The 24,341-nt window shown below is 58.2% G+C and overlaps 1 protein-coding gene across 2 annotated transcripts in view; it reads right to left on the bottom strand.

The window, feature by feature from the left end:
* The window catches only part of SRGAP3 (SLIT-ROBO Rho GTPase activating protein 3), a 134,558-nt gene extending 125,598 nt beyond the window's left edge, over window positions 1-8,960 (bottom strand). Inside the window, exon 1 of one of the 2 annotated variants that reach the window (XM_055136294.1) lies at window positions 8,123-8,960. In XM_055136294.1, coding sequence (XP_054992269.1) covers window positions 8,123-8,189 — 67 coding nt within the window. In that variant the 5' untranslated portion in view covers window positions 8,190-8,960. The remainder of the gene's footprint in view (window positions 1-8,122) is intronic. The other variant, XM_055136295.1, reaches the window with a different exon arrangement.
* Between the last annotated feature and the right edge of the window lie 15,381 nt (window positions 8,961-24,341).

A 24,341-nucleotide genomic window follows, 5' to 3' on the forward strand; every position in this document is an offset into this window, starting at 1 on the left:
CGACGGCCAAGGAGTGTGGGCGCCACTGAGCGGCCCCCCGAGTTCCTGCGGAAGCCTGGGCTGCCTCCCCAGGCAGGGCTCTGGAGACGGTCATGGGGACATTCAGACGGGCTGGTGCAGGTGACGCCTTCAAGTGGGGGCAGAATCTTGGGGTGACCCGGATGCTCTAGGAGAAGGTGTAGAAGGCCATGGGGGATGCCACGCGGGCGGCCGTCTGCACGCCACGGGGAGAGCCCGCGGCAGAGGCGGGCGGCAGACACCGAGCCACAGTCCGCAGCAACCCCACTTAGACCCACACCGAGGAAACTTGCTGGGCTGCCTGTTTTTTTTTTTTTTCTCTTTTGGCTTTTGGGCAACACACTTAGGGGTTACTCCTGGAATCACTCCTGGTGGGTTAGGGGGACCCTGCAGGATGCCGAGGACCAAACCTGGGTCGGCCGGCCACATGCAAGGCAAGCGCCCTCCCCGCCGTGTTATCACTCTGGCCCCTTGAGCTCTGGCCCCTTTTCTAACACCAGACCATCCCCTTCCGGACTCACTGGCCACTTCCGGAACCGACCGTGCGCCAAGCTCACAAAGGTGCCCGCGAGCGAGCGGCTGTGCCCCCTGCATGGGCGTTAGGGAGGCCTCGTGGGAGACGATATCTCTGAGCAGACGTTGCGGGACAGTCAGGACTGGCCGGATCAGAAGGACAGGGCACATTTCGCGGGGAGGGGAGAGCTCCCAAGTGACACTCGGGAGGTCGGGACCCACCAGTGCTTCTCAGCTGCTGGGCCCGTTGTTCAGCGTGAGGCGGGAGATCCCGGCGTGGCCTCCAGGACTGCCTGGCGAGACTGGGAGCCAGCGGGTGCTGGGACCAAACCCAGGAGAGGTGCTTGCTTAGGAGGGTGCGCTGGCCGCGGTACTGTCTCCCGGCCTCAAGCAGGGGGGAACTCTGTATTGTAGCTTTGGGATCACACTTGGTGGTGCTCAGGGTTACTCCTGGCTCTACACTCAGGGCTCACTCCTGGAGGTGCTCGGGTTGCCAGTGCTCGAACCCAGAGCAGCTATGTGTAAGGCAGGCGCCCTACCCACTGTGTTATCTCTCCAGCCCCCAGGGGGAGGCATCGTAAGTGAAACAAAGACACCAACGGGGAATGATCCGGAAGCGGGAATGGGCGGGAAGCTTCGGAGGCAGGCGGGTGCTCTGATGTGGTGCTCAGCGCGAGTCTCCCACAGAGGGATGGCTCAAGGTCACGGGCGGGAGACTGGCAGCCACCCAGCACCAGGACCGCTCAAGGACCCCAGTTCATGCGCCAGGAGTTGCAAAGTGAGGGGCTGCTTCTGCTCTGCTCTGACGGCCCTTTGAAAGTCAGCCGTGGCCTTCATGGATTTGGCAAGGGATTCCGAGACGCACCCCCAAAAGGCAGGAGGTGGGGGCCGGGGGAGACGGAAGGACGGTCTAAACATAAAAATATAAAACATAAAGGTGCGTGCTTTAAACGGCACCCCCTCAGGGCTGGAGCGATAGCACAGCGCATAGGGCGTTTGCCTTGCACGCAACCGACCCGGGTTCAATTCCCAGCATCCCATATGGTCCCTGAGCACCGCCAGGAGTTATTCCTGAGTGCAGAGCCAGGAGTAACCACTGTCCATTGCCGGGTGTGACCCAAAAAGCGATAAAAAATTTTTAAAAAATTTAAAAAAATTAAATAAACGGCACCCCTCAAGAAAGAAAAAGAAAAAGAAAGTAAAAGGGTCCGGGGAGAGGGTCCAGTGGCCAGCGCTGCCTCGCGGCACGAGGCCGAGTTGTGTGTGTTGAGACTATCCTGACAGAACCGCTGTTCGTGCCAGTTCTGCTCTCACACAAACCGCTGCGAGTGATTTTTGCGCAGGTGTAAATGAGCACCTCAACTAAAACGGTGATCCATAAAAAGATGCTTAAGCACAGTGGCCGGGACTGCAACGCCTGGAGAGCCGGTGTGTGGCAAGACTGCAGCGACCCGCCAGCAAGACGGCGCCAAAAGGTGCTCAAGGACCACAGCAAAGAACGCATCCGTGAGCACTGAGCCCCGGGAGCACAGTACAATGCTCCCTGCTGTGCACAACTGAGTCACGTGCGGCGCCACGCCAGGGGGTGCAGCCCTGGTCATCACAGCCGCAGTGGAAGACGGAGAAGACGTCCACAGAATGGGAGAAAAAAATCGGCAGATGATCTGCTAAGGCACTCACATCCACAGTATATCAAGAACGCCGATAGCTCAGTAAGAAACAGAAATGGGGGGGGGGGGCGCGTTTAACCAAGTAATGGAAATCAGGAGATGCTCAAAATCTCAGTTTCCGGCAACCCGGGGAACCTCTGCGGGGTGGCGGGTTGATGGGGGGGAGGGAGAAGTGCTGGTCACCTACAGCAGCACTTCGGCAGGATTGCAGGAGAAAAATCACGTGATGGGGCACCAGCACAGGATGGAGGTGGTGACACTGGAAAGAACCGAGGTCAGCAAGGAGCAATGGTGAAACCAGGTTGTGAAATGCTTTTTGTTTGTTTGTTTGTTTTTTGGTTCACACCTGGTGCACAGGGGTTACTTCTGGCTCATACACTCAGGAATTACTCCTGGCGGTGCTCGGGGGACCATATGGGATGCTGGAAATTGAACCTGGGTGGGCAGCATGCAAGGCAAACGCCCTACCCGCTGTGCTATAGCTCCAGCCCCGAGAAACGCTTTGAAGGAACATCTGTCGTGGTCCCCACTGCTCTTCTCGCTGAATCCTATCGGAGGCACCAAGGAAGGCGGTCCTCCAATCACCGTGCAGGGATGGCTCCGAGACCAAGGCAGTCCTCCAATCACCGTGCTGGAGTGGTTCCGAGACCAAGGCGGTCCTCCAATCACCATACTGGGATGGCTCCAGACAAAGGTGGTCGTCCAATCACCATGCCACAGTAGGTCCAAGACCAAGGCAGTCCTCCAATCACCATGCCGGGATGGCTCTGAAACCAAGGCGGTCCTCCAATCACCGTGCTGGAATGAATTGAAACCAACATGGTCCTCCAATCACCATGCCGGGATGGCTCTGAGACCAAGGCGGTCCTCCAATCACCATGCTGGAATGAATTGAGACCAAGGTGGTCCTCCAATCATCGTACTGGATGGCTCTGAGACCAAGGCGGTCCTCCAATCACCATGCTGCAATGGACTGAGATCAAAGCAGTCCTCCAATCAACCTGCCGCAGTAGCTCCAAGACCAAGGCTGTATTCCAGTCACCGTGCTGGAATGGCTCGCAACCAAGGCGGTCCTCCAATCACCACGTGGGAATGGCTCTGAGACCAAGGCGGTCCTCCAATCACCGTGCTGGGATAGACTGAGAACAAGGTGGTCCTCCAATCACCGTGCTGGATGGCTCTAAGACCAAGGCAGTCCTCCAATCACTGTGCTGGGATGGCTCTGAGACCAAGGCAGTTCTCCAATCACTGTGCTGGGATGGTTCTGAGACCAAGACGGTCCTCCAATCACCGTGTTGGAATGGATTGAGACCAAAGTGGTCCTCCAATCACCGTGTCCGGATGGCTCTGAGACCAAGGCAGTCCTCCAATCACTATGCTGGAATGGCTCGCGACCAAAGCGGTCCTCCAATCACCGTGTCCGGATGGCTCTGAGACCAAGGCGGTCCTCCAATCACCATGCTGCAATGGACTGAGACCAAAGTGGTCCTCCAATCACCATGTCCGGATGGCTCTGAGACCAAGGCAGTCCTCCAATCACTATGCTGGAATGGCTCGCGACCAAAGCGGTCCTCCAATCACCGCGCTGGGATGGCTCTAAGGCCAAGGCCGTCTTCCAATCACTGTGTTTCACTGGCTCCAAGCCCACACTCACACAAGGGCTCAGCTGTGAATTTTTGTGCTTTTTTCCCTCTCTTTCTGTTTTTTTTCCTATTCTTTTATTAAAAATCCTTTGCTGATTTTATCCCCATATTCCACAAAGCCTCTAAAAAAGCAGTGTGCCACATGCGCTGTATCTCTTACCACACCCACCACCCAACCGAAAACAAGTAGATACTCAATGTTTATTGAATTCATGAACCTCAGTGATCCCCAATATTTTCTATACTCCCCAAATTAATATTAAGAAGATAGCTTAAAACGAACATGGATGCATAATTTAACAATAATAAAACCCCTCTGGTTCCATATCGGTTTCCTATTATGTTGAAATGGAAATGAGAACTGAATCAAGGCATAACAGCCCATTCTGACAGCAAGATGAATGAGAGCCGGCTAACCCTGAGAATGCCCACAAATGAGATGACCAAACGCTCCCGGGGTTCTTAGGGGAGTCCTGAAGAAAAGAACAGGGGTCAAAAATCTGGGGAGGGCCAATGTTTGATTCTGTTTTTCTGAGGGGAAAGAAGTTATTGCTGGCTGGTTCCAAATTAGAGAATGTCGCATCACTCTCAGGCAAGTTTCTCAAAGAGATTATGAGAGGGACATAAGTGACCACCTCACTGAGGAGCCAGACCGGGGCCACCAAGAACAAACCATCCGAAATCATGTTCTTTTCTTTGATCTCACACAGCTCCCAGCCTAGTGGACTACAGCAATAAAGCAGACATAAGAGCGACGGTATAAGCAGGGGCTGAGGCCATCACTGCTCTGGCAACAAACGGTCCCGTGGGTGTTCCTAAGAGTGACCCCTCCCCCATGCTGGGTATAACCCCTAGCACAGGGTATGGTCCCCAAACAAGACAAAACAAACAAAATTGAAAAATAATAAGAATACCTACAGTGCAAGGAAAGCTAATTGAACCCTTGGGCTATATGAACGGAAGCATTACATACAGTATTAAGGAGGTGATAGAACATGTCTAGCTAATCTGAGCTATAATCGCTCCTATAGGAAGTTATTGATAATAAGACCTGCTGAAGGTCCACTTGGTAAAAATCTCTCTCAAGGCAGAAAGTTCTCCTGAAGATTTCTGGCATCATTGAAAACGGGGCAGATCTGGACAGAACCTCCATTACTAAACGGAACCCATGGTTGAACCCCAGAGTCACTGTCCACTTGGACAGGACATGGACCCTCAGATCCACCCCAACCACCGCCACTCACCGCCCGTGCCAGCGGGGGAGGCCAGAGGCCTCAGATCCTCACTTGGCCACACTCGCTCATTCATCCCGCCTGCCAAACCCCACTGCCGAGAGCCTGGCAGCTCACACTCTAGGAAGCGGAAGCTCGAAAGGACAGGGACAGTGACCAGCCGCAGAAAGCCATCCTCCGAGAGCCCAGGGCCAGTCTGCACGACTCTCGGCTCCAAACACCCAAAAGGCAGCCGGCACGGTCTTGCTCTAATAGAGTCACCACAGAGATAACAGGGGTGGGCCTTTTTGGGGAGGTGCGTCCCCCCCTTTCCTGGAAATGAGCAGAGAGATTATGTAGTCGGGCATTAAACAGCGAAAGCGCCAGGGGCCACCCGGCAGCAGGGTCAGGAATAGCCCGGGTACCGCAGGGTGTGGCCCCAAACAAAACAGGCAACAGAAAGGGAAGTGATGAAGGAGATTCAAACAGCCGATGAGATCAAAGCCAAGGCTGAGATTGGTTTTACAAGAGAAAAAAAAGTGGTAAAGGCTGTGTCCAAGCACTCCCCTTTGTTAAAGCCCTAAACTCAAAAAAGAGATTAAAGAACGAAGGCAAAGAGCAACTCCACGGAGCACCCAGGCTCACCGTGAAAAATCAGAAGTTCCCCTCACGAAATTCACCAAGGACAACATCTGCCCGATTTAGGGGAGTCATGAAATTCACCAAGGACAAAATCTGCCCGGTTTGGGGGTGAGCAGCCCATCGGGCGGGCGCCGTAGAGGAGGGAGTAAGTGGCATCAGGCACTCTGGGGGGTGATTGGTCAAACGTGCAGAGAACAGCAACAAAGGCGCTGAGTGAAACTCTCAGGGTAAACAATGGGGCTTTCTGCGGCGGCCACCCCATCACCAAACCGTCACCTGCTCCTGAAAGCCTTCCCGAGGGGCAGCTGCCGGCAGACAATGCAGGGGGCACTCCCAGGCCCTCCCGCCCCAGCCCTGTGACCTCTCAGCAGACTCAACACCAGGCCTTGCGCTGCAGCCGGGGCTCAGACAAACCCTTTCTGTGTCCCACCGGGGCCCCCCAGGAGCCGGGGCCGGGGCTGGGACGCAGTCGGCCTGCACACAGCTCCCTCATTAGGGTAATGATGAATCAATCGGATTTTGCAATAAAAGATTCCAGAGGGTTTGGGGCCCAGCATCACCCTGACCTAAATCCACTCCCGAGAAATAAAATTCAGGTCCCCACCGGAGAGCAGAGGCATGGGGCGGGAGAGACAGGAGCGTTTGGACAAATTTCAGCAGGAAATTCGTTCCTTATTAAAATGCAGGTGGGAGGTAAAAAGGCTCGGCCCGAGCAGTCCATGCTTAATGGATCCCCGAGTCGAGTTTGCCGGGCGCCGACGGCTGGCCGGGGCGGGCACTCCCTTCAGAAAGGCGCATTTTCCACCCAGAAGATGCTTTTGAAAGCCCCAAACTGTCTGAAACTCAACAATCCCCATCTTTCCATGATTTTTTTCCCCCATTTTATTTTTTTCAGCTAAAAATTTCAGTTGAAAAATCACAGCCGAGGCCGAGTCTGTCTTCCGAAACATAAAGGTCCTAAAAAAAAAAAAAATGGTTTCGGCAAATACTGAAAACTGGGCTTTTGTGAGGACGTCCGAGATCAGCGAAGACTCCCTTGCCTCGCTTACATTGTAGCCAGGCCGGCTCCGGCTCTGTAGCAACCGAGCCCCTGAGGAGAGGCGGGAGGGAAGCTTTTTGCTCCTGTCTGCCCCGGGGTCCCACCCCGAAGGGATCAGCCTGCAGGACGAGGACTGAAAGGCCAAGGATGGTTGTGGAGCTGCGGAGACGCACAGAACGCAGCTCTGAAGGATGCTCCGCCCAGAGGCTTCCGCGGAGGGTACCAGCGCCCGCCCCTGCCCCACACCCCAGTCCAGCAGCACCGGATGCAGGTGTGACAGCCTCCGAGACCTGCCCCCGGCGCCAACCAACGTGCTCTGCAGCCCGCGGGGAAGCTCCAAGGCCAGCGGCCCGGCGGCTGAAGTGTCCCCTTCGGTCTGTCCCTGCCAGATCCCAGCATCCCCCGAATCCCATGCAGGAAAGCCATGACCAGGAGGGAACTGGGGGGCGCTGAGGGCGCAGGCCCGGGCAGGGAGGGGAGCGGGGCAGGGGGGGGGCGGAGGATGCTTCCAGGTTTCCTGACCCAGCCCTGCACTGGCGAGGGTGGAGAGGCCAGTCGGCCTGTGCAGGCACCGGCTGCATCGCCGGGCTGCACCCTGGCGTCCGTTTTCCGGGTTCACCTTGCCAGGGCGGACAGAGGGAGAGGCCTCGGGGGCCCGGGGCTGAGACAAGGACATCTCCCAGTTCTGGCAGGCTGCCACGGGCACCAGGACAGCCAGGCAGCGCCACACTGCTGCCTGAACACAGGCTGGCGACGCCGGGAGCCGGTGCGCGGCCGTGCCGGGGGGTGGGGGGGAACGGTTTGTGTGGGGGAGATGGACGGGCCCCCTACCCGGCCCCCTTCCTGCAAGGCGCTGCACCAGGGTGCCATCAATGCCTCCCCTGAAAGTTTCACCCACGGCAACCCCAGGCCAGCCAGGAGATGCCACAAAGAAGCACAACCCCCGCCCGCCCCCACCCGCCCCTGCTTCCTGGCCTTGGCTCTGCCACGTCCAGCCCAGAGCAAAGTGGCTGAGCCACCACAGAGGCGAGGGGAGAAAGGCGAAGGAGGGAGGGGGCTGGAGCCGTGGAACAGACACACGGAGTCACGGGGCTCCCGGTGGGGGCGGGGGTGGCCACCACCAGAATGGCCTCGGAGTGACACGCCGGGGCCCGTGAGCACGGGCGAGTGACAATCCCCACACCTGCAATGCAGAGACTGCCCCTGACGGGCCGCGGAGACCAGCCCGGGCTTGCGCGGCCCCGGCCGCCCGCCGCACACAATAAGATTATTGATGTAGAACAACATTTCGAGATGGCAGGAGGAAGGGGTGGAGGCGCGGAGCCCGAGAGGCAGGGAAGGGGGGGAGGAGGCGCGGCCCCCCACCACCCCAGCCCCGAAGCTCACCTTTTATCTGGGCCTCATATTCCGCAATGATCTCTTTGTCTTTCTTGAACTTAGTTTGAGATGACATCTTCCAACGTGGCCGAAAGGCGCTGACAGGCGGCTGGGCTTATTTCTCCTTTTCTGTGTCCCCACTAATCACAGGCTCAGGTCGCTTTCACAGGTTTAGGGGCTAATCTCTCACTCAGCTGCAGAGCTGGGGTGGGGGGGGGGGTTTTAAAATCCCTCTGGATCTGGGAGAAAAATTCTCCGGAGTCGTGGAGGGGGAAAAAAATAAAATGTCTGTAGCAGCGTGGTCTGGTCAGTTTCTCTTGCAGAAGAAACACCAAGGCAAAGGCACCGGAACCTGCCCCAGATAGCCAAGATTTTCCTTCCCCAAAAATAATAACCAGGAGAGCGCGCACACACACATACACACACACACACACACACATCCACACGCGCGCACACACACACACACACACCCCACTCACCCGTGCACCCGTGCACTCATGCACACACGGACACGCACACGGGCTGGATGCATGCACACACCCTCACTCTCACACACACACACTCACACACACACACATCCGCGAGGCTGGCGCCTGCTGGTCCCGCACACAGCCCCCAGCTGGCTCTCCGAGGCTGGTCCGGGGAGATGGTCAGGTTGCCAAAGGGCCGGTCATGTCGCATCCTCCCTCCCTCCGCTCGGCCGCGCCTCCGGGCTGATGCTCCGCGCTCCGAGCCGGGCGGGCGGCGGGGGCAGCGCTGCGGCTGCGGGGCTGGAGCTCGGCGGAGCCCAGGGCCGGACTGCTCGCCCCGCAGGGCTGGCGGCTCCCCCCAGCCGCCTCGTCAGCAGGCTCCGCCCCCCGGATTTTATAACAACCGACACTTTGTAGCCTACAGGAGAGCAGAACTCACTGCAAGCGAAAAGGGAAGCGTGCACAAAAGGCCAGGCGGCGGCGGGGAAGGAGCCGGGCAGGCCGGGCCGGCGGGGCCCACTCCCGCGTCAGCCGCCGGCCGTGGGGGCTTCCGCGGGCGCTGCGGACCCCGCCCCCCCCCCCCCGGGCGCAGCCTCCGGGCCCGGCCCCGGGGAGGGAGCGCGGCAGCCAGCCCCGCCAGGCCCGCCGCAGGCCCCGCAGGGGGCAGGGACACTGCCAGGTCGCGGGGACGCGCAGCGCTGCGCCGAGCGGGGAGCGGCGGCCTCGGGGGGGCCCCCGCAGGGTCGCCCGCACCCGGGACCCCCCGGAGGACGGGGTCGCTTGGGGGCCTTTTCATTCATTCGTCCCACAGGCGTTCTTGGAAGTTTACTAAGTAGGTCAGGCGTTGTGTGAGTGGGAGGACCTGCGGGCGGTGCTCCAGGGCCCCCACCAGGCCATTCAGGCTCCGGTGGTCCTGGGCTGGGGACGGCAGCGCTGCCGCGCTCGGCACCGCCCCCTACAGGTCGGACGGGGGTCGGCAGCCACCCCAGCGCTCGACACCGTCCCCTACAGGTCATACAGGGGTCCGCAATCCGCCCCCCTTCCAGCGCTGGGCACCTCCCCCTACAGGTCAGCCGGGGGTCGGCAGTCACCCCAGCGCTCGATACTGCGCCCTACAGGTCAAATGCGGGTCAACAGTCACCCCAGCGCTCGACACCGCCCCCTACAGGTCATACGGCGGTCGGCAATTTCCCCCCCCCCAGTGCTCGGCACCGCCACCTACAGGTCATACGGGGGTCCGCAATCCCCACCCCGCGCTTGGCACCGCCCCCTACAGGTCAGCCGGGGGTCGGCAGTCACCCCAGCGCTCGACACTGCCCCCTACAGGTCAAATGCGGGTCAACAGTCACTCCAGCGCTCGACACAGCCCCCTACAGGTCATACGGGGGTCCGCAATCCCCCCCAGCGCTTGGCACCTCCCCCTACAGGTCAGCCGGGGGTCGGCAGTCACCCCAGCGCTCCACACTGCGCCCTACAGGTCAAATGCGGGTCAACAGTCACCCCAGCGCTCGACACCGCCCTCTACAGGTCATATGGGGGTCGGCAATTTCCCCCCCCAGTGCTCGGCACCGCCACCTACAGGTCAGATGGGGGTCGGCAGTCCCCACCCCCCCAGCACTCAGCACCGCCACCTACAGGTCAGATGGGGGTCGGCAGTTACCCCAGCACCCGACACTGCCCAGTTCCCCAGAGCTCCGCACTGCCCCCTGCAAGTCAGACAGGGGGCGGCAACCCCGCCGCACTTTGCACTGTCCCCTGCAAGTCAGGCGGGGAGGAGGGGCAGCAGCCCTGCAGCGCTCTGCACTGCCCCCGACAGGTCAGGTAGGGGACGGCAGCCTGAAGTACTCCGCACTGTCTCCTGCAGTCAGACGGGGCTGGCAGTCCTGCAGTGCTCGGCACTGCCCCCTGCAGATCAGACAGGGGACGGCAGCCCCGCAGCGCTCTGCACCGCCCCCTGCAGGTCAGACTGTGCAGGGTTCAGGGGGCAGAGATGAACTTGTTATTCTTGCACATCACCAGACTTCCTGGAGAAGGTCTCAGATCACCCCCAAAGAGGCAGTGTGGGGTGACGAGGGCAGAGGGTGAGACTCCAGGGGAGGGCGCAGGCAGATCTGCTTGGAGAAAACACAGAGGGCCAGGCCTGCTGGCGCTGGCATCGCTGAGTCCATACAGACCAGTGAGCACTGCCTCTGCCAACCCCTCCGCCTCACCCTGGTCCCTGGCCAAGGGCACGCTCAGGCCCTCTTCGAGGACTCTCCAGACCAGCCCGGGGCACCAAAAGTGAGTTGCTGGAGAAAGGGGCACTCAGGAATCAGCACCCTCACCTCCCCCTGGCTTCTCAAGGGCAAAGTGGGTTGAAACGGGGAGGGGGGAGGGGTGGCAAGGGGTTGGGGTGCCAGGAGGCTGGGGCACCCTGGCACCTGCTCGCTACCCATCAGAGCACGGCACGTGGATACGCCAATCACTGTCCTCGCATTAAAGGTGACCTCCAGGAGGACCCTGGGCCACGTCAGGGCCACCAGCCTCGCCTGAAGCTGCCTGGCCCAGGGAGGGGCTGTCGTCAGCTTAGGGGCTGTGCTCGGGTGGGCATGGGGGGCCAGGGCAGCTGCAGCGCCTTCTCTGGGCCTCAGTTTCCTCGTGGGAGTCTCGCCCATGCAGGGCCCCCGCTGTGCCTCCTGCACGCAGGCAGGAGGAAGAGAAGAAAGAGGGGGGACGAGCAAGCCCACGGCTGCACAGTGACCCCACCTTGGGAACCTTCTGTCCCCAGGAGCAGGAGGCTGTGGCCTGGGCAGCCTCTTCCCTGCACTCCCCTCCCTGCGCCCCTCCCCGCGGTGCGTCTCCGGGCTGCGTGAGAACCGGCCGCTGTGCCCGGTGCCTGCGCGCTCTCCTCGTCGCTGTAACAGAAACCAGATTTCTCCCCATCCATGTGGTTTGCGGCAGGGGCTCCAGATGTAACCCGATCCCTGCCAGCCCCCCTCCCCACGGGTGGAAAACCCCCTACGGTAGGTTCCCTTTCCCTCCGGCGCATTCCTAATTCGTTTAGAGACCCTGAATTACACTTAAAGCTAGAATTTATTGCGCCCTCCCTCCTTGCAGGCTCAGAGCCAGGGCTCGGATGGAGAGTGGAGGGCTGGGACTAAGTGTTTCCAGGCAGTGGGCCGGGGCTGTGATCCTCCCGGTTCACAGAAGGGGAAACCGAGGCACCACGCACTGAAGCAACAGGCTCCGAGCTCCCCACCTGACTGGCCGGCTCCTGTGTCCAGCTGGCCTGCCCAGTGGCAGTGCCCACAGACTGACCAGGTCACACTCCTCTCCAGCAGCCACCGCGTGACTGTGACTAGCAGGCAAGGACGTGTCTAATCTCCATCATCGCTTTTGTTTCCGTGAAGTGCGCAGCCTAAACTCTGCCATTAACAAGAGAAATCGTGGGCTAGAGCGACAGTACAGCCGGGAGGGCGTTTGCCTTGCACGCCGCTGACCCGGTTTCCATCCCTGCCATCCCGGAGGGTCCCCCAAGCACGGCCAGGAAAGATTCCTGAGCACAGAGCCAGGAGTAAGCCCTGAGCACCACTGGGTGCGTATTTGAGAGAGAGGGGTAGGGGCAGTGGGGAGCGAGGAGAGAAAAGAGAAGAGAGAATCAGGGTTAAAAACGCGAGGAAAGGGGCTGGAGCAATAGCACAGCGGGGAGGGCGTTTGCCTTGCACGCGGCCGACCCGGGTTCAAATCCCAGCATCCATATGGTCCCCTGAGCACCGCCAGGGGTGATTCCTGAGTGCAGAGCCAGGAGTAACCTCTGTGCATTGCTGGGTGTGACCCCAAAAAAAAATTTTTTTAAAAAACACAAGGAAAACGCCACAAGTGGCTCACGCTGAGTCTTAAGTTTCCCCGACAGCTGAGCAGCACCAACCCTACAGAACTGGTTTCTCACTCGGGTCTGAGAGGGAAGGGGGGGCGAGTAGCCCTCGAGCCTGTGGTCTCAGGCGAACTCTCCCTGCTCCTCAGACCCCGCCCACGTGCTGGCAGTGAGCTGGCTGGTGCCGCTCTCTGTGTGGCTCTTCACTAATGCCACCTTGGGCCCAGGGCCACTTCAGCCTTCGGTCTCTGCACTGGGAAATGAAAGAGCAACATGGGCAGGAGAGACAGCTCAGCCAGGAGGCGTTTGCCTTGCACGCGGCCACCCTGGGTTCGATCCCCCGAATCCCACCTGGGCCTCAAGCAGCACCAGGAGCAATTCCTGAATGCAGAGCCCAAAGGAAGCCTGGCCATGGGGGAGGGAGGTGAGATTTCTCCCCCCCACCAAAAAAAAGGAGGCGGGGACAAAATGAAATGAAAGAGCAACAGAATATAGGCCAGACACACAGCTCCAGAGAAACTTCCTGGTGGGGAGTCTGCGTTCTAGCTTGGGGGGCCCTTCCAGAGGGCCTCTGTCATGTCCTCCAGGGTGGCTGGACGAGCAGGCAGGCTTCACGTCTTTCTACTGTTGTTGTTTGTTTGGGGCCATCCCTGGCGATGCTCAGAGACGATAGGGAATGCCAGAGATTGAACCCAACTTGATTGCACGCAAGGCAAGTGCCCTGCCCACTGTGCTATCTCTCTGGCCCTTCAGTTTTTCTTTTTTGTTTTGTTTTGGGGGCCACTCCCAGAAGTGCTAAGGGGCTACTCCTGGCTTTGTGCTCAGGGATCACTCACTCCCGATGGTGTTCAGGGGACCATATGGGATGCCAGGGACTGAACCCGGGTCGGCTGCACAAGGCAAGACCCCTCCTCGTGTACTATGTCCCTGGCCCCTCACTTTTTCTTTTTCAATCCCCCTCCCTCTCTGCCCCCTCCCTTCATTATTGCTGCTGTCATTGTTGTTGCGATGGTGACCAGGGGTTCCATGTGTTGGGTCTCAGTGTCTGCTGGGAGGCTGACCCCTCACACACAGCCTCGTGACAGGGCTCGCTGCCCGCTGGAGGGTCCCCCTGTCCTGGAGCCTTCGCTGTGGTGCTGGGAGGGTGCTTTCGCCACTGAGCTGACCCCGGGGCCCTGGGCTGCTTTTAATCCCAGTTGGACTGGAAAGGGAATACACAGGGAAGTAGAAGCATGCATGGGAGAGCTATTATGTAACCTCGTAAGAGTGTAAGGATAGTGTTCCCGACTGTCACAAACCGGAAGCCACAAAAGCTTGGTGATTCCATAGCTCGCTGCTCTTTCAAAATGCTGTTTCGAAGGCCCGAGCGATGGGAGAGGGAGCGGGGCGCTTGCCTTGCACGTGGCCGACCCGGGTTCTAGCCCATGTGGTGCCCCAAGCCTGCCGGGAGAGATTCCTGAATGCAGAGCCAAGAGTATCCCCTGAGTACCACTGGGCGTGGCTCAAAAACAAACCCAAGAAATGCTGCCTGGGGGCCAGAAAGGTAGTACAGTGGGCAGGGTGCTTGCTTTGCACATGACCAACTGGAGTTCAGTCCCTGGAGCCCCAGATGGTCTCCTGAGCCCTGCCAGGAGTGATCCCTGAGCATAGAGCCAAGAGTCAGTCCTGAGCGCCACCGGGCATGGCCCCCCCAAACAAAATAGCTGCTTTGTCTAAACTTCCATTCACAATGACAAACTGGACAATGTTTGAGGCTTATCACAGGCCAAGGACCAGCTCCCCCATGCACGATTCAAATGCATGGTTGTCCACACAAGTTGCTCGCACCGCTCACAAGGTTGGGGTGGGGCAAATGTCCACCCCGGGAACAGCTCACCAGGGCGGTTTGCACGTGAGCAGGGGACGGCTCAGAAGGCCAGATTCAGTACCCGGGACCTTACGGTCCTTGAGCACTGCCCAGAGGGACCCCCCCAGCGCCCCAACACCACTGAGTGTGCCCCCCAAAACACAGAGGTGACGGTTGTGCAAGATTGGGAATGTTCGGGGCCGGAGCGATAGCACAGCGGGTAGGGCATTTGCCTTGCACGCGGCCGACCCGGGTTCGTATCCCCGGCATCCCATATGATCCCCCAAGCACCACCAGGAGTAATTCCTGAGTGCAAAGCCGGGAGTAACCCCTGAGCATCGCTGGGTGTGACCCAAAAAGAAAAAAAAAAAAAGATTGGGAATGTTCTAAATGCTACTGAGTTGATAATGAATTGTTGGCGATGAATGGTCCATTCTATGTCATATGATTTTCAACTTGATAAAAATAAAATACTATTAAAAAACAACAACAAGATCTTCCAAATCCATGAGGAAAAAAAAAAAAACACCAACAGCCCAACAACAACAACAACAACAAATCAGTAAACATCAGCAACGTTTCCCTGGAAACAAAACTGATGGGAGATGTGCGTCGGCCTCGTTCCTGATGGACGCGTGTGAGGTGTGGCCGGACCCCAGCCTCAGTGGCCGCTGCGCCTGTGTCCAGTTCAGCTCCGGCCTTCCTGCATGGTGCCAGTTCCAGCAGCTCCAGGCTGGGCAGGCCCAGTGGGTCCCAGGAACGGCCACGTGCCCGTGTGTGCTGGTCTCTGAACGGATCTGTGGCCGCGAGGCAGCCCAGAATGTTCCCTCGGCCGGAACTGGATCCTGGGCTTGCCCGTGGGGCCGTGGAATGGGCTCCCAGTAATCTACACAGCCCAGGAGATTCCAAAGGAGGCTCGGGATGGCATTCTGGGGCAGCCGGCGGGGCCGGGGGAAGTCAACCAGGTCTGCGGGGAATGGGTGATGGGAAAGGAGGGAGGGGACTCACCGTCCTTCAGAAATGTGTGCCCAGCTGCGATAGCCGCAGGCCTCTCCCCGTCCATTTGCACGAGTCTGTGGGCGTTCGGGACCAGAAGGCTGACAACGTCGCCAGCACCCCAAGGGCTGACGTGTGCGAGACAGCAGTGCAAGGAAGCAGACACCTGTTGGCCCCCGAGTCCCATCCCCACCCGACAAAGGGCCCCCCGAGGTCCCAGCCACACCCGGGCCTTCAGTACCTGCCTCCAGACTCAGTTTGACCATCGTGCCCTTAGAGCTCACTGGACCCCACTCAATCAGGTAAAGGGGGATCCGGGTCTCTGCGTCATCCGGATCTGCCCCGGGGCCTGGGGTCACTGGCATCAATACCCCACAAGTCCTGGGGTCTTTCAAGAAATCACTTCCTGGGGCCGGAGTGATAGGACAGCAGGTAGGATAGGGCTTGGCTTGGCGCATGGCCAACCCGGATTCAATCCCGACATCCCTTAGGGTCCCCTTGAACACCCCCAGAAGTAATTCCTGAGTGCAGAGCCAGGAGTAAGCCCTGAGCATCGCCAGGTGTGACCCAAAAAGGGAAAATAAAAAGTCACTTCCTGTCCGTGGCCCCGGTGTCTCCCGGTACATCCCAGGGCCGGCAGCTCACAGCTGAGCCTCAGTCTACCCGCTTAGCACTGCCTGCTTCCAGAACAACGCGTGCTGCTCTGCCCTCCGCCCTCTGCCCTTTGCCCCCCGCCCTCTGCCCTCGTCGGCTGCAGGAGCAGGGCAGCCCAGGCCCAGCAGGCAGCTGTTGCGCCCCACGCAGCTCGCTGGCACGGAGTGGGGCTGAGCTCGCCTGTTTGGACGCGCGCCTGCACCGTCCCCGGTCCTGTCGCAGCCCGAGCGAGCGGCGCTTACATTTTGAGAAACAGAATCACGAAAACAGACTCTGGAGCTGGTTAGCAGCCTGGCTCCGCCACCTGCTAGCCGGGGGGGCCTCTGGGAACGTGTCCACAGGCCCCTGCTAAGCGATGGATCCAAACCTCCCGGTCTGACTGTCTGTCTCTCTGCCGTGGCGACACGCTGTCTCCTTCGTGGGCGTTACGGATGGCTTGAGACAAGGAGGAAGGAAAGGGGGTGCACGGGGCCCTGGGCCGTCTTAGCTCCTCACTCTAGGTCCCAGGGGCCAGGACAGGGCAGTGTCCAGTGGGTACCTGGCTGGCCAAGCCTCCTGTCCCTCGGGCCGGGAGCCCTGCTGAGGGTGGGCGGCTGGTGGGCCCAGCTCGGTCTCCAGGGCCCTGCAGGCTCAGGGGCCGAGGAGCTGCCGGGAGCCTGAGGCACGGCCCAGCCGAGACGTCCTGGGCAGGGAGGGAAGCAGATGAGCTCCCAGGCCCTGTGGGAAGGACAGCAGTGCAGTCCCCGGGCACCCCTGAGGCCCGTCACACACACCCAGAGGTCCTGATCGCCCACGGCCCGCCCTAGGGCTGCGGGGGGTGCGGGCGAGGCCTGCCGGGGCTGGGAAAGAAGCCGGAGCACAGCCCCGAGGCCCTGCAGTGGGCGAAGTGGCCATCATCCACCCGCGTGGGCCTTCCCGGAGCACCAGCTCTCAGTCATCGCCCACAGGGCCCAGGGACACCCGTGGGCAGCCCCGGCCACGCCCCTGCAGCCGGAGACGGGCCCAGACCCGGGTTCTCCCGCCCCGGCCCTGGGAGGGTCCCTCCGAGTCTCCACTAGGAGCCATGACCCGCTGACCCCGGGGGGAGGGGGGCTCTTGGTGGGCGGGAGGAGACCCTCCACCTAGCACAGCCCGAGCGCTGGGCAGCAGCTCCGGGGGCCGAGGGCGCTTGGCCTGACTCGCGCCCCCGCAGGCGCCGTTTGGGGCCGCATCTCTGCACGGAGCCCAGACAGAGGAACTGGAAGCAGAGTTGGAGCAGGGAGGGGAAACCTCGGCCTGAGGAGGGGCGGGGGGGGGGGGCGTCTGTGGAGCTGGAGCCCAAGGGGAGAGCAGAGACCTCGGGAGCAGAAAGGGGATCCCCGAGCACTGAGCCGGAGCCCGCCAAGGGGGCACCCCCGAGGGCCGGCAGCGGCGGGCTGGGTGGGCGGGATGAGCACTGATGACGGCTCAGGGCCACGGGAGGGCTTGAAGACAGCGCCACGAGCGGCCACTCACCTCCCGGGCCACGTCCCGTGGCAGCACGTGGGCTCCCACTCTGGCCCCCACTTTCAGGGGAGGAAAGACCGTAGCAGAGTCCCGACCCCGGCCCCCACGTCTCTCCCAGGGACAGCTGGCAGGCGGGAGGGGGGACCCTGGTTCCTGCGTCTCCCCTGCACCAACGCCAGCTCCCAGCAGCCCTGCGGGACCCACCGGCCCCAGCCCAGCAGCCTCCGGGGACTCGAGAGCACTCAGAACATGCCGAGTCGGGGTTCCGTCTCCGCCACCCCATATGGCCCCCTGAGCACCACCAGGTGTGGCCTCCCCTCTCCCCTGAAAATAAAGTGCGAAGTAGGACCAAGAACTGCATTTTACATCTGCTGACATCTGGCAGATTCGAACTGCAACCACCACACGTGGGGCCAGAGAGACGGCTCCGAGGGCTGGCACACAGCCAGGTGTGCCGGATGTCCAGATGTGGCTCCGGGCACTGCATGACCCCGCAACACACAGCAGGCACCACTGGGAGCGACCCCTGAGCACACAGCCCGGAGGAGCCCCTGAGCACTGCCGGGTGGGGTCCCAAAGCCAAAATAAATACAGAATCGCCACGTTGGCTGGTGCCTCTGGCTCTAGCCCAGGCTGAGCCCCCACGCCGAGACAGTGCTCGGGACAGCCTGAGCAGTGAAGCCCACCGCCTCTCCCGAGACCCCGGCTTCCTCCCCTGTGGGTGCTGCCCTGACCACCGACGGCAGCCCAGGTGAGCAGGCAGAGTGGATGCTCCCTCCCCTGTGCTCCACTCGTCCCAACGTGGCTGGGCTGCCGGGAGGTGTCGCCGGGCCCAGTGAGTGCCTGCAGCTGCGCCCCCTCCCAGAAGGTGGGGTGGCAGGCCCAGGAGGCCAGGCCCCCGCCTTCCCGCTCCCCGTGTCTCCTCCCCCGCCGCCCTTGCCAAATGTTGGAAGCACCCAGGAAGGAGCCAAGCCAGGGTCAGGTCGAGAGGCTGAATTCAATTAAAGCCTTGTTGGGACTGAAGAGCTTTTAGGCATCATCAGGCAGCATCATATATATAATCATACATACACACATACACACACAGCACATGTGCATATAGGGACATATATTACAGAATCATGCACACACAAGGACATATGTTGCAGAATCACATATATACACACACATACATAGAGACATATATTGTAGAATCATATATATATATACACACACATATAGGGACGTATATTGCAGAATCATACACACGCATTGATATATATTGCAGAATCATATATATAACACACAGAGACATAGATTGCAGAATCATGCACACACATGGACATATGTTGCAGAATCATATATATAACACACAGAGACATAGATTACAGGATCATGCACACACATGGACATATGTTGCAGAATCACATATATACACACATACATAGAGATATATATTGTAGAATCATACATATACACACACACATATAGGGACATATATTGCAGAATCATACACACGCATAGATATATATTGCAGAATCATATATACACACATATAGAAAGATATATATGCAAAATCATATATACACACACAGAGAGACATATTGCAGTATCATATATATAACACACAGAGACATATATTGCAGAATCATATATACACACATGTAGAAAGATATATATGCAGAATCATATACACACACAGAGAGACATATTGCAGAATCATATATACACAGATATAGAAAGATATATGCAGAATCATATATATATGCACACATATAGAGACATATATTGCAGAATCATATACACACATAGAGAGAGAGACATATTGCAGAATCATACACACACACACACATATTGCAGAATCATACACACACACACACACACACACACATATTGCAGAATCATATACACACGCATACATTGCAGGTCAGGCCCTCGGGGCTGTGCTTAGGCCGAGCGCTCAGTCGCTCTTCTTTCCTCCCAGCTCTGATGAGGTCCTTCAACATCGCCCTGTGTCCATCAACAAATGTGGGCCCCCCAGTGACAGCCCCAGTGATGGAGCAGAAAGAGAGGGTCCCCTGCCTCGAGTGACCGCTGCCCTGCCTTGTTGCTCATGCCCAGGGCTGAAGCCTGCTCTGAGACAGTCCCCGGGGTGGACAGCAGTTCCAGGGCAGGACAGACGGGATCCTGGGGGCCGGCGACACAAGCTGAAATCCCCAAGCACCGCCAGGAGGGACCCCTGAACGCAGAGCCAGGAGAGAGCCCTGAGTGTCACCGGGTGTGGCCCAACAACAAAAATAAAATTTTTCAGAAAGAAAATGCTTCTGGGGGGGATAGTTTCTGTGTGAGGGGGCTCACTCTCTTGTGCCCGGCAGAAACAGCCACACGGGACCAGAGGTGGGGACGGCCTCAGCGTCCATCGGCAGATGAGTGGGGGAAGACGAACATGTGTGTGTGTGTGTGTGTGTGTGCGCGCGCGCGTGCAAAGTGTGTGTACTCCATTCAGTCATGAAGAAAAAGATATTTCCATTCGCGACAACATGGATGCAGCTTGTGGGCAACAGGCGGAGAGGTGTTGGGTCGGACGGAGGAGGCAGCTCCTGTGTGGTCTGGAGACAGTGACGGTGGGGGGCCAGGGAGAACCCCCCGAGCTCACGGTGGCAGCTCGCTGGCCCGGGCCAGGCAGTCTCCCCGTGCAGAACTCTAGGGGCCTGTGGTACAAGCCCCCAGCCCGGACTGCGATGGCGGCTTGAGCGAACCCCAATACCCTTCCTGGCCTGTGTCTCCTTGCCAGCCCCCACGCCAGCTGCGCCCCCTCTGTGCCCGTGTGGGAGCCTGGGCAGGAGCAGAGACCTCAGCCGCGCATTTTCCATCCACAGAAGCCTCACAAATTGCGTGGGGTGTGGGGTAAGCCACGGCGAGAGAGATCGGACAGCGGGCAGGGCGCTGGCCTTGCAGGAGGCCGGCCAGGGTTCGATCCCCGGCACCGTCCCCCAAGCCCACCAGGAGTGATCCCTGAGCTCAGAGCCAGGAGTCAGCACTGCTGGGGATGGCCCAAAACTAAAAATAATAATAATAATAATAAAATTAAAAAGAGTCCCACAGCCCTCGGGTGCCTCAGCACACCCATCACAACGACCTAAAATCAATTTCCTCCCCTTCGGCCACATCTGGCTATGCCCAGGGTTCACTCCTCGCCCTGTGCCCAGGGATCACTCCCGGTGGTGGTGGGGATCAAACCTGGGTCGGTGGTATGCAAGGCAAGGCGACGTCACAAGTAAGAGGGTTCCGTGGCTCTGCTGGGGGCCCAGTCAGACAAACCGCCCCCCCACCGGCCACCCGGCTGAGGAGCACTGTGCCCAGGGCTGCGTGCCACACTGGCCAGTCTGGTGTCCACTGGCCCTTCGAAGGTGCTTAGCCTTGGGCTGCCTGAACGAGGCCAGGCCTTGTTCATTGTTGTCCCGACAACACCCCCAGAGCCTTACAAGGCGTCGTCCTCAAGGGGTGGCCCAGGGGACTTGGGTCACTTGGTGCCGGAGTACGGGGACACAACCCACAGCCCTGGTCCCACACGCTGCCAAAGAACCCAAGGAGTTTTTTTTTTTTTTAACCCAAGGAGTTTTATTTATTATTTGTTGGCTTTTTTGGGTCACACCCGGCGATGCTCAGGGGTTCTTCCTTGCTCTGCACTCAGGAATCACTCCTGGCGGTGCTCGGGGGACCATATAGGAGGCCAGGGATCGAACCCAGGTCAGCCGCGTGCAAGGCAAATGCCCTCCCCGCTGTACTATTGCCCCGGCCCCAGAGTAATTCTTGATACAGAGCCAGGAGTAACCCCTGAGCATCACGGGGGTTGCCCCCCACCAAATAATTCAAATCGGAGTACTGATCAAAAGGAAAACATTTCCCCCTTCTTTCTGCCTCCATAAACTGATGGGTGTCACGTGTCTCATGGGGTCACTTCCCAATACACACGCATGTCAGGTCACCGTGCCGAGCTTCTTAAGGCTCTGCCATGCTGCACGCAGACTACAGCTCGGTGAAACTGCCGGGAAATTAATAAAAGAAATCTGAGCCGGGGCGGAGAGAGAGGACAGTGGCTAGTGCGGGGGACCACGCGGGATGCAGGTGCCAGTCCCGGCACCCCAGGGGGTCCCCCGCGCCCCCAGGAGTGACTCTTAAGCACAGAGCCAGGAGGGAGCCCTGAGCACTGTTGGCTGTGCCCTCGCCCCACAGAAACAAAAAAGAAACTGAGCAACAGCTGTCCACAAGTGGGGGGGACAGCGAAGGAGCTTGGAAGTGACAGAAACGCCTGTTTTGACGGAGGAAGTGGCTATCCAGGAATACACGTTTGTATATTTTGTATACGAGTTTGTATATTTATATATTTGCTCCTTTCATTGATATTTCAGACCTATACATGTCTCTGTAGGAAATTTCCCTCGTTACAAAATATTGGGGGAACCAAGAGGTAGTAAAGCCGCAAGGGCTGGGGCCCGGCCTATGCTGGACTCGGGTTCGATTCCCAGCACCGCGCAGTCGTCCCCTGGCTTCAACCTGAAGGGCTCTGTGGGGATGGGGGAGGGGGAGGGGAACCCCAGCCGCAAGGGGCTCGAGCAGCACCTCATCTCAGGACCCGTCCAGTTGGCCAAGAACTGCTGGCAGGACCCCAGGGCGCCTGAGCACTGATGGGGAGGACCCTCAGCCCAGAAAAAAAGTACAATGATCAGTTGTTGTTTTTTTTTTGCTTTTTGGGTCACACCTGGCGATGCACAGGGATTACTCCTGGCTCTGCTCTCAGGAATTACCCCTGGAGGTGCTCAGGGGACCATATGGGATGCTGGGATTCGAACCCGGGTTGGCCGAGTGCAAGGCAAACGCCCTACCCGCTGTGCTATCACTCCAGCCCACAATGATCAGTTTTTTTTAATTGCATTTCTTATGTATCTATAGTATAAATCACTGTCCCTGTATCACTGTCATCCTGTTGTTCGTCGATTTACTCAAGTAGGCACCAGTAACGTCTCTGTTACACTCAGCCCTGAGATTTTAGCAGCCTCTCCTTACCCCTCCACCCCCTCCCCCTCCCGCCCCCCCTCTCATCTCTCTCCCCAACTCCTTCCATTGTCACCACCCCAGGGAATGGTGACAGGACTGAAGTCCAGACGCAGGCTGTCGGGAACAGCACGCGACCTCCCTTCTGGGACAGCGTCCCCTGACCCCCACACCACCACACCGTCACTGTCATTCTTCTTTTGTTTTCCTTGGGCTGTGCACTGAGAACTCAGTCCTGGCGGTGCTTGGGGGGTGGGACACCAGGGCCGAACCAGGGTAGGCGGCGTGCAAGGCAAACGCCCTCCCCACCGTGCCATCACTTTGGGGGGGGAGCCACACCCGGCAGTGCTTGGGTCTTACTCCTGACTCAGTGCTCAAGAGTGAGGCCCCCTACTGCCCCAGGGCATGTGGTGGCAGGACCAGACCCGTAAGGCAGGTGCCTTAACCCCCGCACTACTGCTCTGGCCCTGGCGGTGTGATTTTTAGTCATCACTTTTTCTGAATTAAAAAAGACTGTGCTGAGATGTGCAGAGTGATAGTATAGTGCGTAGGGCATTCGTATGGCACCTCGCCCACCTGGGTTTGAGTCCCAGCACCCCATCCGGTGCCCCCAGCCCCGCCAGGAGTGACCCTTGAATACAAGAAGGCCCAAAGACAGCTCGGTGTGGCCCCAAAACAACAAGCGTAAAAGACTGTGCCAAAACATACATTAAAGAATCTAATTTAAATCATTCTTATATCAGCAGCTCGACAGCGTCCCGCTCCCCTGAGGACATCACCACCATCTGTCTCGGGGCCATCACTGCCCTCCCAAACGACTCTGCGCCTTCAGCCTTCCTCCTCCCCCAGGTCCACCCATATAGTCACCTGGTCATCATTTCATCCCTCTTTAAGGCCGAGTAATATTCCACTGCTTATCCATCCGTCAGTGGATACTTGTGCTTCTTTGCACCTTTTGGGTATTGTGAATAATGATACTATAAACACATACACAAATATTTGGTCAAGCCCTTGTTTTCAATTCCTGTATTCAGAAATAGGGGTGCCAGATTACAAGGTAATAGGATTTGTAATTGTGTGTGTGTGTGTGTGTGTGTGTGTTTAGGCCACACCCAGACATTCAAGGGTTACTCCTGACTCTGCACTCAGGAATTACTCCGGGACCTAGGGGACCCTTTGGGATGTCTGGGATCAAACCCAGGCTGGCTGCACGCAAAGAAAACACCCTTCCCACTGTACTGTCGCTCCAGTCCCAGTTGGTAATGTGTCTGAGGGTTGCCGTATTGTTTGCTGTAGGAACAGTGCTGTTTCACAACCCCACCAACAGCACACAGAGATTCCAAATCCTACACGTTCGCACCAGCCCTTCTCACTTCCTTTCTCCAGCTCGAGCTACCTTAAGCGCGAAGCGGATCTTATCCAAGTTTGAATATTCATTTCTCTGGAGACCGGTGATATTTAGCATCATTTCATGTGCTCATAACTCACTTGTTCCTCCTTGGAATAAAAAAGTCTATTCAAGTCCTTTTCCATTTTTTTAACAGGATTTTCTGGTTTTTGGTGTGTTTTTTTTTTTTTAATGACCCTGGGAGATCACTAGATATTTAAGTCCTTATCACATAGGATTTGTAAGTATTTTCTCCCATTCTGTTTGCTGCCTCTTTACTCTGTTGATTATGTGTTTTGGTGCACAAATGTTTTCAATTACAATGTAGTCCAATTTATATTTATATATATATATATATATTCTTTTTTTAGCCTGTGTTTTTTCTGCCATGCCTATGGAATTATTGCCAAACTTAGTCATGAAGTCTTTGTCTATGTTTTCTTCTGAGAATCCTACAGTTTGGGGGGCCAGAGAGCTAGGCCAGCAGTGAGGTCCGTGCCTTG

The sequence above is a fragment of the Sorex araneus genome, chromosome 4 (genome assembly GCF_027595985.1).
Source record: "Sorex araneus isolate mSorAra2 chromosome 4, mSorAra2.pri, whole genome shotgun sequence".
NCBI classification, from domain to species: Eukaryota; Metazoa; Chordata; class Mammalia; order Eulipotyphla; family Soricidae; genus Sorex; species Sorex araneus.